Below are 12,766 nucleotides of genomic sequence, written 5' to 3'. Positions count from 1 at the left end.
TCAGGATCCATAGACCAGAGGAGGTCCTCTCCCTCTGTCATTGGGGAGCTCCTCAAAGCAAGCCTCACAGATCAAGTCCCCACACAACATGGTGGCAGCTTCTTCCTTTTAAAATTTGGCTAGGATGGTTTTAGCTTCATCCTGTCAAGCAGTTCCAGGCTGACCCTTAACTTTGAGAAAATTACCAGTGTGCTGCTGCTGACAAGGGCCAAGTCCCAACCACTGAGACACCCCCCCCCACCCACACTGCTCCCAAGACTGCCACTGCTGCCTCTGAGTGTGGCTGCTGCTGCTTCATGCTCACGTTGCTGAAAGGAGCTGCTTCAGCCTGCTGGAGGCAGATGACTCTGCCCAGGGTAGTTTTACACGATCCTTAACATCCAGCAAAAGATTATCTGGGGTAGTTTCTCTGTGGATGAATCCTAGCTGGTGAACAACAGCTATGGCCAGCGTGGTTTCAGAAATGTAACTGTCTTGTTTTCTGATAACATGTCTTGTTTCGTTAGTCAGGTCATCGTGTCACCTCCAAGAACTCCATGATGAGGTAAAGATTTCTTTTAGCTTGAAAACTGTAAAATATTTTCACTGCCTAGATTCCATCTGCTCAGCCAAAATGCCTCCTTCTGCTGGGTTACTGAGCCACCTGCTCTCACTCAGCTGCCAGTGTCTTGCTCCTAATCCCGAGATTGCTGTGCAGAGGAACCTGGCTAGCCCAACACAGAGCTCATCTGGGTCCACAAAAGCTTGATCCCTTAAACTCCTTGGTGCACCTAATCTATAATGTGCTTGTGCCTCCCTGAGGAGGTACCCCTCACTCTTACTCTTTATGGGAAAACCACAAGGTTGGAGTTGTCCCCTGGGAGAGATTGGGCTCAGTACCCTCCTCTACCTCAGGGACTTCAATCCCATGTCAAAATTGAATCTTTTCTCAGCTAAGAGAGCACTTTAGCTATAAGGGTACCATCAGAGAGTCATGCAAATTGTCCTGTTGAATCTGTTCCATTTTTCAGTGAAAACAGGCTACAGGTGCCTTGAGAAAAGGAGTGAATGCTTGAGCTAACCTAATGGTTAAGGTTCTTACCTGGAGGTGAGGTCTTTTCCCCGCATCTGTCCATATCTCTTTATGCATTTTACCTAGTAAGAATGTAATGTGAAATACTCACACAACCCATGGCAGAGGCTGCCTCCTTCCTACCAGCCTGGATCTGTCCAATATTTTTCTAATTGCTCTTACGATGTTTAGTCTTACTTTTTTTTTTGTCTCCTATCTTAAGAAAAGTACTGCTATTAGGAGAGGCAGCAAAGAGAATTGCCCTGTTATAACCTTGTGGTGTCCATGACCCTGGCAAGGCAGATGACTATCGATTGTTGAAGTATTTGATTACATTAGCTGAGGCATAGCAGCCACAGACTTTGTACTCTTTTGTCCCCTCACTTGCATCTGTGTGACCCTGGTAACAGGGGTATAACTAAGGTTAGAAAATTAGCAGCCATGGCAGCAAACAAAGATACTTGTATATAGCCAATATAAAAAAAGAAGAAATTCCTATCCAAAACTATTCAAGTTGTTCATCTCTATGTCTTTTGTCACAAAGTGGAAGTATACTCAGGGGTTATACTGGATCTTTTCAGCTGCATAACACTAGGTCAACATTTAAAAGTGCCATTGCTCTGCAGAGTCCCCTGAAGACATGCTAATATACTCCTCATGTTACAGGAGTTCAGAACTGGGCAGAAAGAGCTGGTCGCCTCTGTTGTTTTATACACCAAATATCAATCCACAGGTTATGGGTCCATCTGTCCATGGAGAATTGCTGCCCCAGCAACAGAGGAGTGATAGGAAGCTGAGTGGCGAGGGCTATGCTCCAACAGGAGTTTTGGGCAGGAGCACCTGAGCTACCCCTGCAGGACCCCGTATCTGGCGACAGTGCTGACTTCTGCCAATCTATGGTGACTCTGCAGTTAAGACATTGGACTTGGGTGGGATGGATATGGACACTCACGCCTGCCTCTGCTGTGGTTTGTTACCCAGGAATGGTCTTGCTGTCTCTGTTAGGAAATCTTTGAATTAGGTCTCCAGGAGAGCAATGTGAGGTGTACTAAAGCTGGCCATTTTAAAGTATGCAGATATATTATTATTATTGTAAGAGAGTTGCATTGCATGAACATTTGGGAGTTTGGGTCATTCCTTAGTCATACCTTAGCACGCCTATATCTCTTTTCCATTGGACTTGGATTTATTAAGATTTCTTTGATAACAAAGCTTTGTACTTTTCATACCGGAGTAAATAATTTTTAAAGCAAAGTTGTTTATCATGTGCATCAATATATATTACAATTTTTTTAAAAAAAATGTAGTTATTTTAATTGCAAATAGACCTTTAAGACCAGGTTCAGATTATTTCCATTAGAAATTCATAGGGATTTATGCAAGCTTCAGTAAAGCACTTTCTGTTCTAGAATGTCAACACTTTTAGCACTGACTTCAAAGTCAAACATAAATCTGTAAATAGAAGTCCAGCCTGACAGAACTTCACAATTTTTATTTGCTTGCTCTTCATCTTCTTGGTGCAAAATTGTCTGAAGGCTATAGATAAAACCTAACGTATTTGTAGCATTTATCTGGTACATATTGAACATTAAAGACTGATCTAATGCTCACTGAAAAAAGCAACAAAAAAGTAAACCTCAAACAGAAACTGAAGCTTCTCCCTATATGTCTGCTGCAATGAAAAATGTGCCATGGTTCCTCCTAGCTGAACTTCTAGTTAAAATGCTGAAGTCCCTATGAAGAGATTGAAGGACCAGAGAGACCACACCAATATCTTTCCTATTACCTCTGTAGCTCTGCCCATGTAGCAACTATCCAGAAGGAATGAAAATGGAATATAACAAGGGGAAGAATTAGAGGATGAGGGAAGAGTGGGTTTTAGAGTCCCGGGAAAGAAAACAGTCATCAGACCTAATGCACACACTGTCAGCATAGTGGGGAGACTGAGTAATGAGATTTGGCCAGTCAAGCAAAGTCCTGAGAACATAATTCCAGTGGACCAGGATTATCACATGGCAGGGGAAGGAGGAAGAAGTGCCAAGACACGGAGTTGCTGGCTTTTGCATCTCCTGTGCTGTCTCTGAGAGCATTGACACTTGGCGATAAAGTCAAGAGCTTCCCCAAAATGTTCAGAACTTGATTTTAATCTGCAGGGTGAATCCTGTGGTGTTTTTACCTTCCCCTCAGTTCTCTACTGCTGGTATTCCCTGGTGTGTGAGCAAGCACAGGCAGGACGCAGGAACAACCACAAAACCATGGATGAAATGCAAAGAGTAAATTTATTTTTGTTACCTCACCAACTGGGGGATCCCCAAAACAGCACCCGGGCAGAGGCACACAGGTGGGGTCACAGGCACTGCAGAGCTTGGTCTATGCTAGAGGATCATCAAATCTGCTGTTTTCACCTGTTTATCAGGGATTCGCGCAGGCTTAGTTCATCACTGTGCTTTGATCTTTCCCACAGCAGGGCAGGAATCTCAAGCATGTTCGATAGGGTGCCTCTAAGTCTATCACAGGCCTATGTTATCTAAACACAGAGGTTCTACTTCTCTAACCACAAGGCCAAACAACTATTAGCATGATATATGTGGTTTTTTGACACCTCAGCTGCAAGTCACTTGAGCGTGTTTACAATCCTCCTCGCCAATCTTCCATTATTTTCCCACACTTGGGTAGCTGAAAGTCAGATCAGCTCTAGGAGCTACTGAATACTTAAATTTCTCATAGACCAAGGAAGCTGAAAGAAAACATTAAACCACAGTCAGAGCAGTCTGGAGCAGTCAGTTTGAATGAGACAAGAGGATGTAAAAGAAGGCTTAATTTTCCAGAGAGCCTATAATTAGTTTAGCAGTCCTTATCTTTTGTTATCTGCTGTTGTAATTCTATGTTGAATTCCCTTTCATCAAGGAAAGGTATTTTGCTTAAAACATTGTACCCTCAAAAACTGTTGTTTTAAGCAGGATCTGTTTAAGAAGGGGGGGTAGACAGTCTAATGGTAATAGTGTGTGCCAGGGCACATGTAATAATGATAACGTCAGGCTTTCATGTGTTCTCTGAATCAGTACTAGCTTTCACTGAATGTGCTATAATTTATATAAATCATACAAAAATATAATTGACAGAAGTATGAAAACAAGCTGTACCTGAAGAGTGGATACTTCACTTACCAAGGGAACTAAATAATTCAAAACCACTTGCATTATACATAATAGTTTAATATTATACATATTGCAAATGGCAACAAATTGGTGTTCTCTGTTCTTAGAAAATGAAAAAAGATTAAATAAAATTACGAAGATAACACAGGTAATAAATAATCACACACTACAGAATATTTTTATTTGTCTTTGAATATTTAGCACAGTGGATAGTGAGAAGAGAAAGCAGTTCTAGGACTCAATACAAAATTCCATGTTTACGAAGAGTTCTATCAGCTAGACTGGATGTCTTGCCAGAATGTGAAATTTGAAAGTATCTAATAGTCCTGCATCTAATCTTCTGTGATGAGACTTACTTTTGAGTCAAGGAGAAAAGGTCAGACCATAAGTCCTTAGAAACATACAAAAAAAGGATAATAATAATATTTTAAGTCCATTTGTTCTTTTCGTTGGCAGATGATAAGAAAACTATCTCTTTCAGCCTGAAGAAGTTTCATTAAAAAATGGACTTTTGTGACATCCATCCATCATTTGCAGCAGGAAAGGACAAGGATGCTACAGAGAACCAAATTCTATTATTCCTGGAACAATCGTTCTTATGGGCACACCACCACTAAAAATGAAATGTGTGGGCATACTATCCATGATAACTTTAATGCAATTAGACTAGGAAGACCTGGGAGTATGACCAATGGAGGCTTATGGAAATATAGAGTTCAGACAATGGTGCAAAATCCAACCAGAACCACTGGTGAATATATGTTGGCTATTTATTTATCTCCATATTGGCATTTGAGCTGGTTATTTAAAGCTGGATTAGGTGGCTTTGGATGAGTGCATAGATCTTTGATAGTTAAGACATTAAAATGACAGTCTAGAGATGCATTTGGTTCAGCCAATATCATTTATTTTAATAGTTACAGCTTTCTGAAAAGAAGTATATTAGAATGAATATAATACAAGTTTTTCAGTTTCACTAGAACGTGAACATTTTTGTAGGTTTTCCTCAAGTCTTTTTCTAGTTTTTCATAAAACCATAAAGGTACTTCCCCAGGAAACTCTTTCTTCCTCACTGCGAATCTGCCTTTACACAACAAAAATTTTATTTCACCTGTGGGGAGAACCACCACCCCCAACATTTCAGTTACAAAAAAGAATATGCTTTAACTGTAGCTGAATTTTGACAATTATTTTGAATTAGCTGATGGAATTCTAGCTAACTCTGGGAAAGTATTTGCTGACAGAAAAAAAAGAACTACTGTACACACACAGTTCAAAATCTTAACTTGCATTTCAAAATGGTTGGTAAAAGGGGAGACATTTGTAATCAACATAGTGCATCAAACCCACTGCATGCCGGTACCATAGTGGTATACCTTATGCATTTTCCATTAGATTGATGAATTAACATCTTCATATAGAATTTCCCCAAGACTTGCAACATTTCATTTGCATATATACATAAAATATACATAAAGTATATGTTATATAGTACATAGTTTATATGTATAATATATATATTCATAGGCATTTCAGTCTATACCTGAAATCAATGTCATTGGCTGGTTGCAAAATACCCAGTCCTGCACGGGATTGATCTAAAGAAGGACATTGCACATTATTGTCCACAAGCTCTATCTCAAAATATGAAAAAATCAAAACCAAGAATTGTTTAATTTCATGGACGGCAAATAACCTTCCAGGGCATTTTGCTATGCCTGTCCCAAATGGCATATAGTAATACTTTAACTTGCGACCATTGCGGTAGAAGTCAGTCTTTTCTTCTCCGTTCTCATTGAGAAAGCGATCATATTTGAACGTCTGTAATTAAACCCACAAAAGAGTTACTTGATATCTGAATACCTCCAAAGACTAGATAATGCCATTAAGACACAAAATGCAGACTGGGAAAGAAAAGCATGGTACAGTAGTGCCAGGCCCAATGGTGCTGTTTTGGAGATGGTAGCCCCTGAGAAGTTCTGGTATGTGGGACATGATCCCAGGTTCTTTGCTGATAACTCTTCTTTTCTCTTCTGACCTCTTAAAATAAGGATTATAACCTGCATCCTTATTCACACAGCAGAACTGGAAGATTTCTCATTCTGTGCCTTTGGGAAAATATTATCCTTATCCTTGTCCTCCCTTAACCCCCCCTCATAATGGTGATCCTTCCTCACTAAGGAAAGCAGTAAGTAAAAGGCTGTCTTGGGCTGGAAGCACACTTTTTGGTTACGCCAAATCATGTTTTGCAGGTAGTGCTTGCACTGACTTTATTCTTTTTCTTGCCTATCATTACGTCTCCAGGTGTAAGAACAGACTCTCTGGAGTACAACAGAAAACCAATCATAGGGGGACCCATGATAAATGCTCTATTTAAAGGCATGTTAACTTCTGCTAGAGCTCAGAGTTTAATGAATTTTGATAAATACTTACCAAGGGATCAGCATAGATTTCTGGATCAAAATGCAACAGTTGAGGGTAAAGAGCTACAATGTCATCACTGCGAATGTTGTAAAAATCATTCTCTAAGTGCAAAGTGAAATCCTCCTTGGCAACTCGGAAAGTCATGGATGCACTTGATAGCCTCATTGCCTCCTTGATGATGCTGTCTATCGGGAGAGGAAAAGGAACGATTACCATGGAAATAGTATGTGTATGTCCTTGGGGGAGGTCATGCATTTTGAAGTATTTCAGACCCATTATCAAACCCTGCATTTATTAGAAGAAATGTTTTAACAATAACTTTCTAAATGCCTAGGAAAGTATCTTTCTCATTTCTTTTTAGCATATTACCCCTTCTGCAGATAACACCAAGAACATAATCCGCTTTCCCCTAGAAAAATACCCATAGTTGGTGCAACAGAATATTTGAAAGTGAGACATATTTCCACTCTGAGATACAGTACAAACCAGTTAAAACTGGAAACATAACAAGAAGAAGAAACAGTACAGTGATCAGGATTTTCTGAAATTTTAAGAGGTGGTACATAAAAACCAGTACTCATAAAAAGTAACTTGTTCTATTTTGTTTCAACATAAGCAGATTTTTTTTTTTTTAAAAAAAAAGCAACAGTAGTTAAAGGGTGACATTTTCAAAACTCTCTGTAACTTGGACACTTTTGAAAAATGTGCCTATAATTTGAAAAATATTAAGAAATAAAAGTAATGGTATTAGAAGATATTGCTTCACATCATAAGAATTGGGATATAAAATTTGGCAACACCCTTTTATTTGATCTAAATGCATTACTAAACAAAATATTCTTCTGAATTATCCATGGGTCTCCAATACTATGTTATGTAGCTGTGTAGCAGTATTGAGATATGCCATTACCCACGAAAAAGTGCTGTTCATGTGAATTTTGATACTTTCAGTACCACCTGGGAAATTGGGAAGACTGAATGGGTTGGCTACTGCTAAGGAACATACAAGTTTTTGTTATGGTGTTTATTGGCTAATTCCATAGTCATTCCATAGCAAGCATTTATATGGTAACAAATAGAAGACGGTGAAAATTGTGGGGTGATTTCTGGTACTCCTGCATAAAATAATCATACCTAGTACTGGCATATTATCCAGCTGTTTTCGGTTCAAGGAAATATGGTTGCCATCTAAGTTGATCTTTTCTCCGGCACTTTCCAAAGTACTCTGCACTTCTTTGGTAGCAGCTCTCATTGCTTCTGGACTCCTAAGATCAAAAGAGCAGAAGAATAACATGATTTTACACTTAAGAATGCTTTAAAAAAGCAGTTTTGCCATTAACTTTCTTCCTGACTAAAATTTAGTTTGCTAGCTGACAAGTACAACCTTCTAAAATTAAAATGTTGCAGCTAATGCTGCAATGACACTTTTTCATGTCTTGGCAGAGGTACAATAGCTTCAAAAAAAGGAAAAGAACCCCAAGTATTTGATTCTGTCTCCAATGACAAGTGGGACAGAACTGATGTGCAGACCTCAGGTAATAAACAGTAATGTCACTAAAAAGGAATGCCAAGAATAAGAAATAGAACAATCAGTTGTAGATTAGCAAATAGCCCCACTGCAGGCAGAAAATGTAGGAATAGTGTTATAGATCAGTTTTATAACATCACTTATCCTGGATGATGTCTAACTGAAAAGAATCTTCCTAATACTAAAAGTCCATATAGTATCCATCACTGTCTAGACTTTCTTACATACACAGAATCCATGGGCTATGGTGAAATATGTATAGATAATAATACAGGATGCAATAGTGTCTTGATGAAGACACAATCAATCAAGGTTTTAAAAGACTCCAAGGCCAGAAGACCTAAAGCCAATTCATTCTTGGAGTGAAAAGTACTAAAGAACCTCAGATATTAGCATTGGCAGGTACATATGAGGGTGCAAGCCAGTGGCTAAATAAAAATGTCAGCAATTTAGATACATACTTAAGAGTTAGTTATGTTGAGGTAGATTACACTCCACAGAGGCCCACTCTAAAATGGACATTTAGTAGTATTATCTGAACTGTGCACTCCTCTCATGAGTAACAAGCTCAGCAGCTGCAGTCTGCACTGCAACCTCAGTAAGATCTATCAATGTATAAACTATTTTCTATTAAGTGTCTGTGAAAACAATAATGAAGTTAAAGCTCATTTTGCCTGCTCTAGTAAGATGGTGTAAAAATGTCCAATTATACTGGGAGCCTTCAATACAATTAATGTTCTGACTGTAAACAGCACTTTTAATGTCATATCATGTAGATTTGACCCAAAATTGTCTTGACAAAGTGTAGCATTCCCCTGGAGTGTTTTTTTAAAAAAAACTTCTACAGAATTGCTCTGTGGTACCACTATTTGATCTCAGACGAGTGAAGGGGGTTTCTGTGGAAGTCTGGAACAACATGCCACTTCTGTTGTAATCAGTGAGTTTTTTGACACTGATGAGGTACCAAGCAGTGGAATTTGCTTGTATTAATGAACTGGTTTCTGAAAGATAACAAACATTTTTCTTGTTTGGAAAGAGGAAGCATTGGGACTTACTTAAGGAGATAGAACAAGCTCCAAAACGTGGCAGGAATGGTGTTGGCTTGTGAGGCCCAGAGCACTGCCACGTGGGTCTTTGCTTTTTCCATGTCATCAAAGGTTGACAGAGTGTCATTCAGGAACATGCGGAGGGTGACAAGCTCAGAGAGGTTGTCCCTCTTCAGGAGGTTCTTGTGGAGGAGTGCTTCTCCTAGCTTCTCACGTGCGCTGTGAGCACTCTTGAAAAGGTGGATAGGCAGCCCCGCCACTAGGGCTGGAAAGATCCTATCAAATTCCTTGAAGTTTTCAAGGGCCTTTAGGATATGAGCTCTCTCAGTTTCCTGCTTTGATGATGGATTTTTGTCATTATTTGAATTAAATTCTTTACCAAAAAGCGTTAAAAAGCCAGACTCGAACATCACCTGGCAACAGAACGTATAAAGTCCTTCTGTCACCCAGGTATTAGACTGAAGTTTAGATGTTCTTGACTGCAACATGACGTACTGTAGGTTTTCCATCATTGCTTCAATGAGGGCATCTAGAGCATTGCCCTGAAGGGTTCTAATGAAAGTCTGATGAAAATTTTCAGTGGTGTTTCCCTCTGCTGGGTCAATGCTACCATGTCCAAAAGCCTGTCACAAAATAAATTTTATGCATGATAAATAAGGCCCATCATAAACTCAATGATAAAGTCTAACAGGAATTAAAGCCAAAGTAAAACTTTATAGCTTACTAGAGGGAAGCATAATAAGGGCTGTTAATAGTAGAACTGATACTTTCTCAGCGAACCATAGCAGTTAAGTAGGCAAATGAAAAATAGATTTGAATAGATGCTTACAAATAAATGCATGTGGTTACCTAGACCTTCATTCAGCTCCCACTGATATCAACAGGAGCCTTTTTGCTTACTTCAGTAAGTTTGACTGAGCTCCTACTCTGTTGCATATTTTTTTAAGGCATTAGGATCAAATCTTCCATAGTAGTGAGAACCTCCTGAAGAAGGTTTCAGCTTTGGCAAGCTATATCATAATTTTGCAGATGGTGCAAATTGTATTTCTGCTTTAGCACTTTGAGATACTACATGGCTAAATAATGTCATTCTTGGACAATCCGAATCACCTTTATGGTGATTTCCATTAAGGAAAGGGGAGAAAAGACCCCAATGTTTTAAACCAATAAAGATGCAGAAATGTAAAACCAATTCTATTCCAAAGGCATAGTTATGATATAGGGATTAACTGGGTACATCTGTCCTGACAGCAGATACTTTGCATGTTAGATATTAAAACCATTTTTAACGGGGTACCTTGGCAGAAGTAGCAAAATGGAACTTTTTCCAGTCCAAGTGTTTTCCCTGGCGAATCAATGCATGGTATGAAAAAGGGTCAGTGAGGAAATGAATGTATTTCCCTGCTACTCGGCAAGTGAAAATGTGGCCATGCTTCTCCCGCTTTTCTCTGAGGAATTCAAGGGGGTTGGCACCAAACTGCAAGGCACAGCCCAGGTATGGAAGGAATCCATTTTCAAGTGGTGGCTCACCTTGTCGCCTACAAAACACAAACAAAACCTGAATTTATAAGTATGTATAAAGATCTCTTCTCCAGGACTACCAGGTAAGTAAAATACTGATGTTAGGCTTTTTGTAATGTGAAAAAAATGCAGAAAAAACCCCAAACAAATAGTATATTGACAAATCATTTTCTCCTCCTTAAGGACTAAGCCTATTGTGAGGTCTATGGTATGTAAGAAAGAATAACTTTAACAGCCTGTATTATAATTAACATAATAAACCACAATTTGATTATGTCATCTTTTTTTTTCCCTAGATCAGGAGTATATTTTTCACCTATTTATATGCAGAATTGTTGCCATTAGTTAACATGCACAGTTATGTAATTCTCCCATAAATGAATAATCCATCCCACTAATATTGTCTGATACATTTTTGGGCAACGGTATCCACAATTCAATTTGAATACCAAGGGGAATAGCCTTTTAGTGTAGAAAGGTTGTTATTATTGGCATATCCTATTTGGACCAGATCCTGCTGAAAACAGTGGGAATTTTGCCATGGTCTTCAGTAAGCATGAGTTAGTCTTTCAGGCAAAGTGTCATTAAGCACACGCTTTAAGTGAAACATATGCTTAAAGTGAAGCATATATTTAAATGATATTTTTTATTTTGAGTCAGAAAACCACTTTCCTGCATAAGGACACCATAGCTGCTAAAAAAATGTTCAGATAATACATTAGGTTTTGTAGTAAATTCCTAATGGTTATTATCTGAAGTTAACTATTTTCACCTTTTTTATCAAACTTTTTAAAGTAAAACAAGAAAATGACTGATGAAAAATACAAAATTACAACAGGTGAGCAAACTACTTGCTCCTTATGTAAATGTGCCAGTAGAATGAATGCTTTTAAGGAATATGTATTCAACATAGTAAGGTACATAAATATTATCTGTATTACAACGGTGTTACTGAATATGACAGACTGATAATATGCAAATGTTTGTAAGTAGGTATTAAACTATAATTACATATAAGTAGGTATTAGCTGTGATTACAATGCAGTACTTCAGGAAATCGGAACATACATATTCATATTTGAAGTACCTCATTTATGCATAGATTTGTATCTACAGCTATGTCTAGGCATTACCTCACTATTGCTAAAAAGTTTGTACAGAAAAATTCTATTATAAATCAAAAGACCAAACTACAGTGTTGCCCATGCTATCCCTCATCTGTCCCTCTGACAGTTAAGATTACACTTCTTTTAGCTATGTACATAGTATATTTGACAGAAATAAAGGCTAGGTACACTGAGATTCATTTACAAATAGATTCCTTACCTTCTCCTCCTCCCTAGAAGAAACCAAAACCCACAACAGAGTATTATCACTGTTCCCCAGATCCATGATGCTATGAACATTTCTGGTAATGCCCAAAAACTTCCAAGTTGAAAACTGGTAACTACCAGTATGGCAGGAGAGGTGACTGAGAATGATACAGAAGACAGGTTACAATTTATATACAGTAGGTGCACCACTGTATCTAATGGCATTCAGCCAACCTAGCAAGCTATTGATTAACCATTTCTGGAGAGAGCCAGTTTTGTCTCTGTTCTGACATCTTTCTGCAGAGAGTTTCACTCGGTTGATGCAGACAGTTGCAGACATGCCCTTGAGCTGATGTCACATATCAGTAGCGGTTCCAAAGTAATCAAAGAGCTGTAATAGTTGATAATTTGAAGGTCTGTCGGGTGTGTTTTGAACTATCCTGCAGATTTACTAATTGCAGTTTATAGTTCAAGTTTAGCAATATATGAAATGGCTACTGACAGGTGTCCAGAGGACTCAGACTGGCCTGAATGGTGGCTGCAGGTCCTTCAGCTGCCAGCCTGCTCACTCACTCCCTTCTCCTTCTGGTGGGCTGCCCTGGCTCTGGTGTGCTGCTATGAGAGGGAATGGTGGGGGTTATGCCGTGGGAAAAGGGGTGGCTGTGGACATGGACTTGCTCCCTCTAACAATGTTTCTCTGGTAGAAAGGAAAAAATGGGCTTTCT

The 12,766-nt window shown here is 38.8% G+C and overlaps 1 protein-coding gene across 1 annotated transcript; it reads right to left on the bottom strand.

The window, feature by feature from the left end:
• Nucleotides 1-5,094: 5,094 nt before the first annotated feature.
• On the bottom strand, nt 5,095-12,134 carry CYP7A1 (cytochrome P450 family 7 subfamily A member 1). The gene is made up of 6 exons (XM_074847349.1): nt 12,055-12,134; nt 10,505-10,745; nt 9,217-9,830; nt 7,768-7,898; nt 6,643-6,818; nt 5,095-6,030 (listed from the first exon to the last, which is right to left on the bottom strand). The coding sequence occupies exons 1-6, from the start codon at nt 12,132-12,134 to the stop codon at nt 5,731-5,733; spliced, it is 1,542 nt and encodes a 513-aa protein (XP_074703450.1). The 3' UTR covers nt 5,095-5,730.
• Between the last annotated feature and the right edge of the window lie 632 nt (nt 12,135-12,766).

Source organism: Strix aluco, chromosome 1, assembly GCF_031877795.1.
Source record: "Strix aluco isolate bStrAlu1 chromosome 1, bStrAlu1.hap1, whole genome shotgun sequence".
NCBI classification, from domain to species: domain Eukaryota; kingdom Metazoa; phylum Chordata; class Aves; order Strigiformes; family Strigidae; genus Strix; species Strix aluco.
The sequence above is the reverse complement of the archived record's forward strand: the minus strand, read 5'-3'. Positions and strand labels throughout refer to the sequence as shown.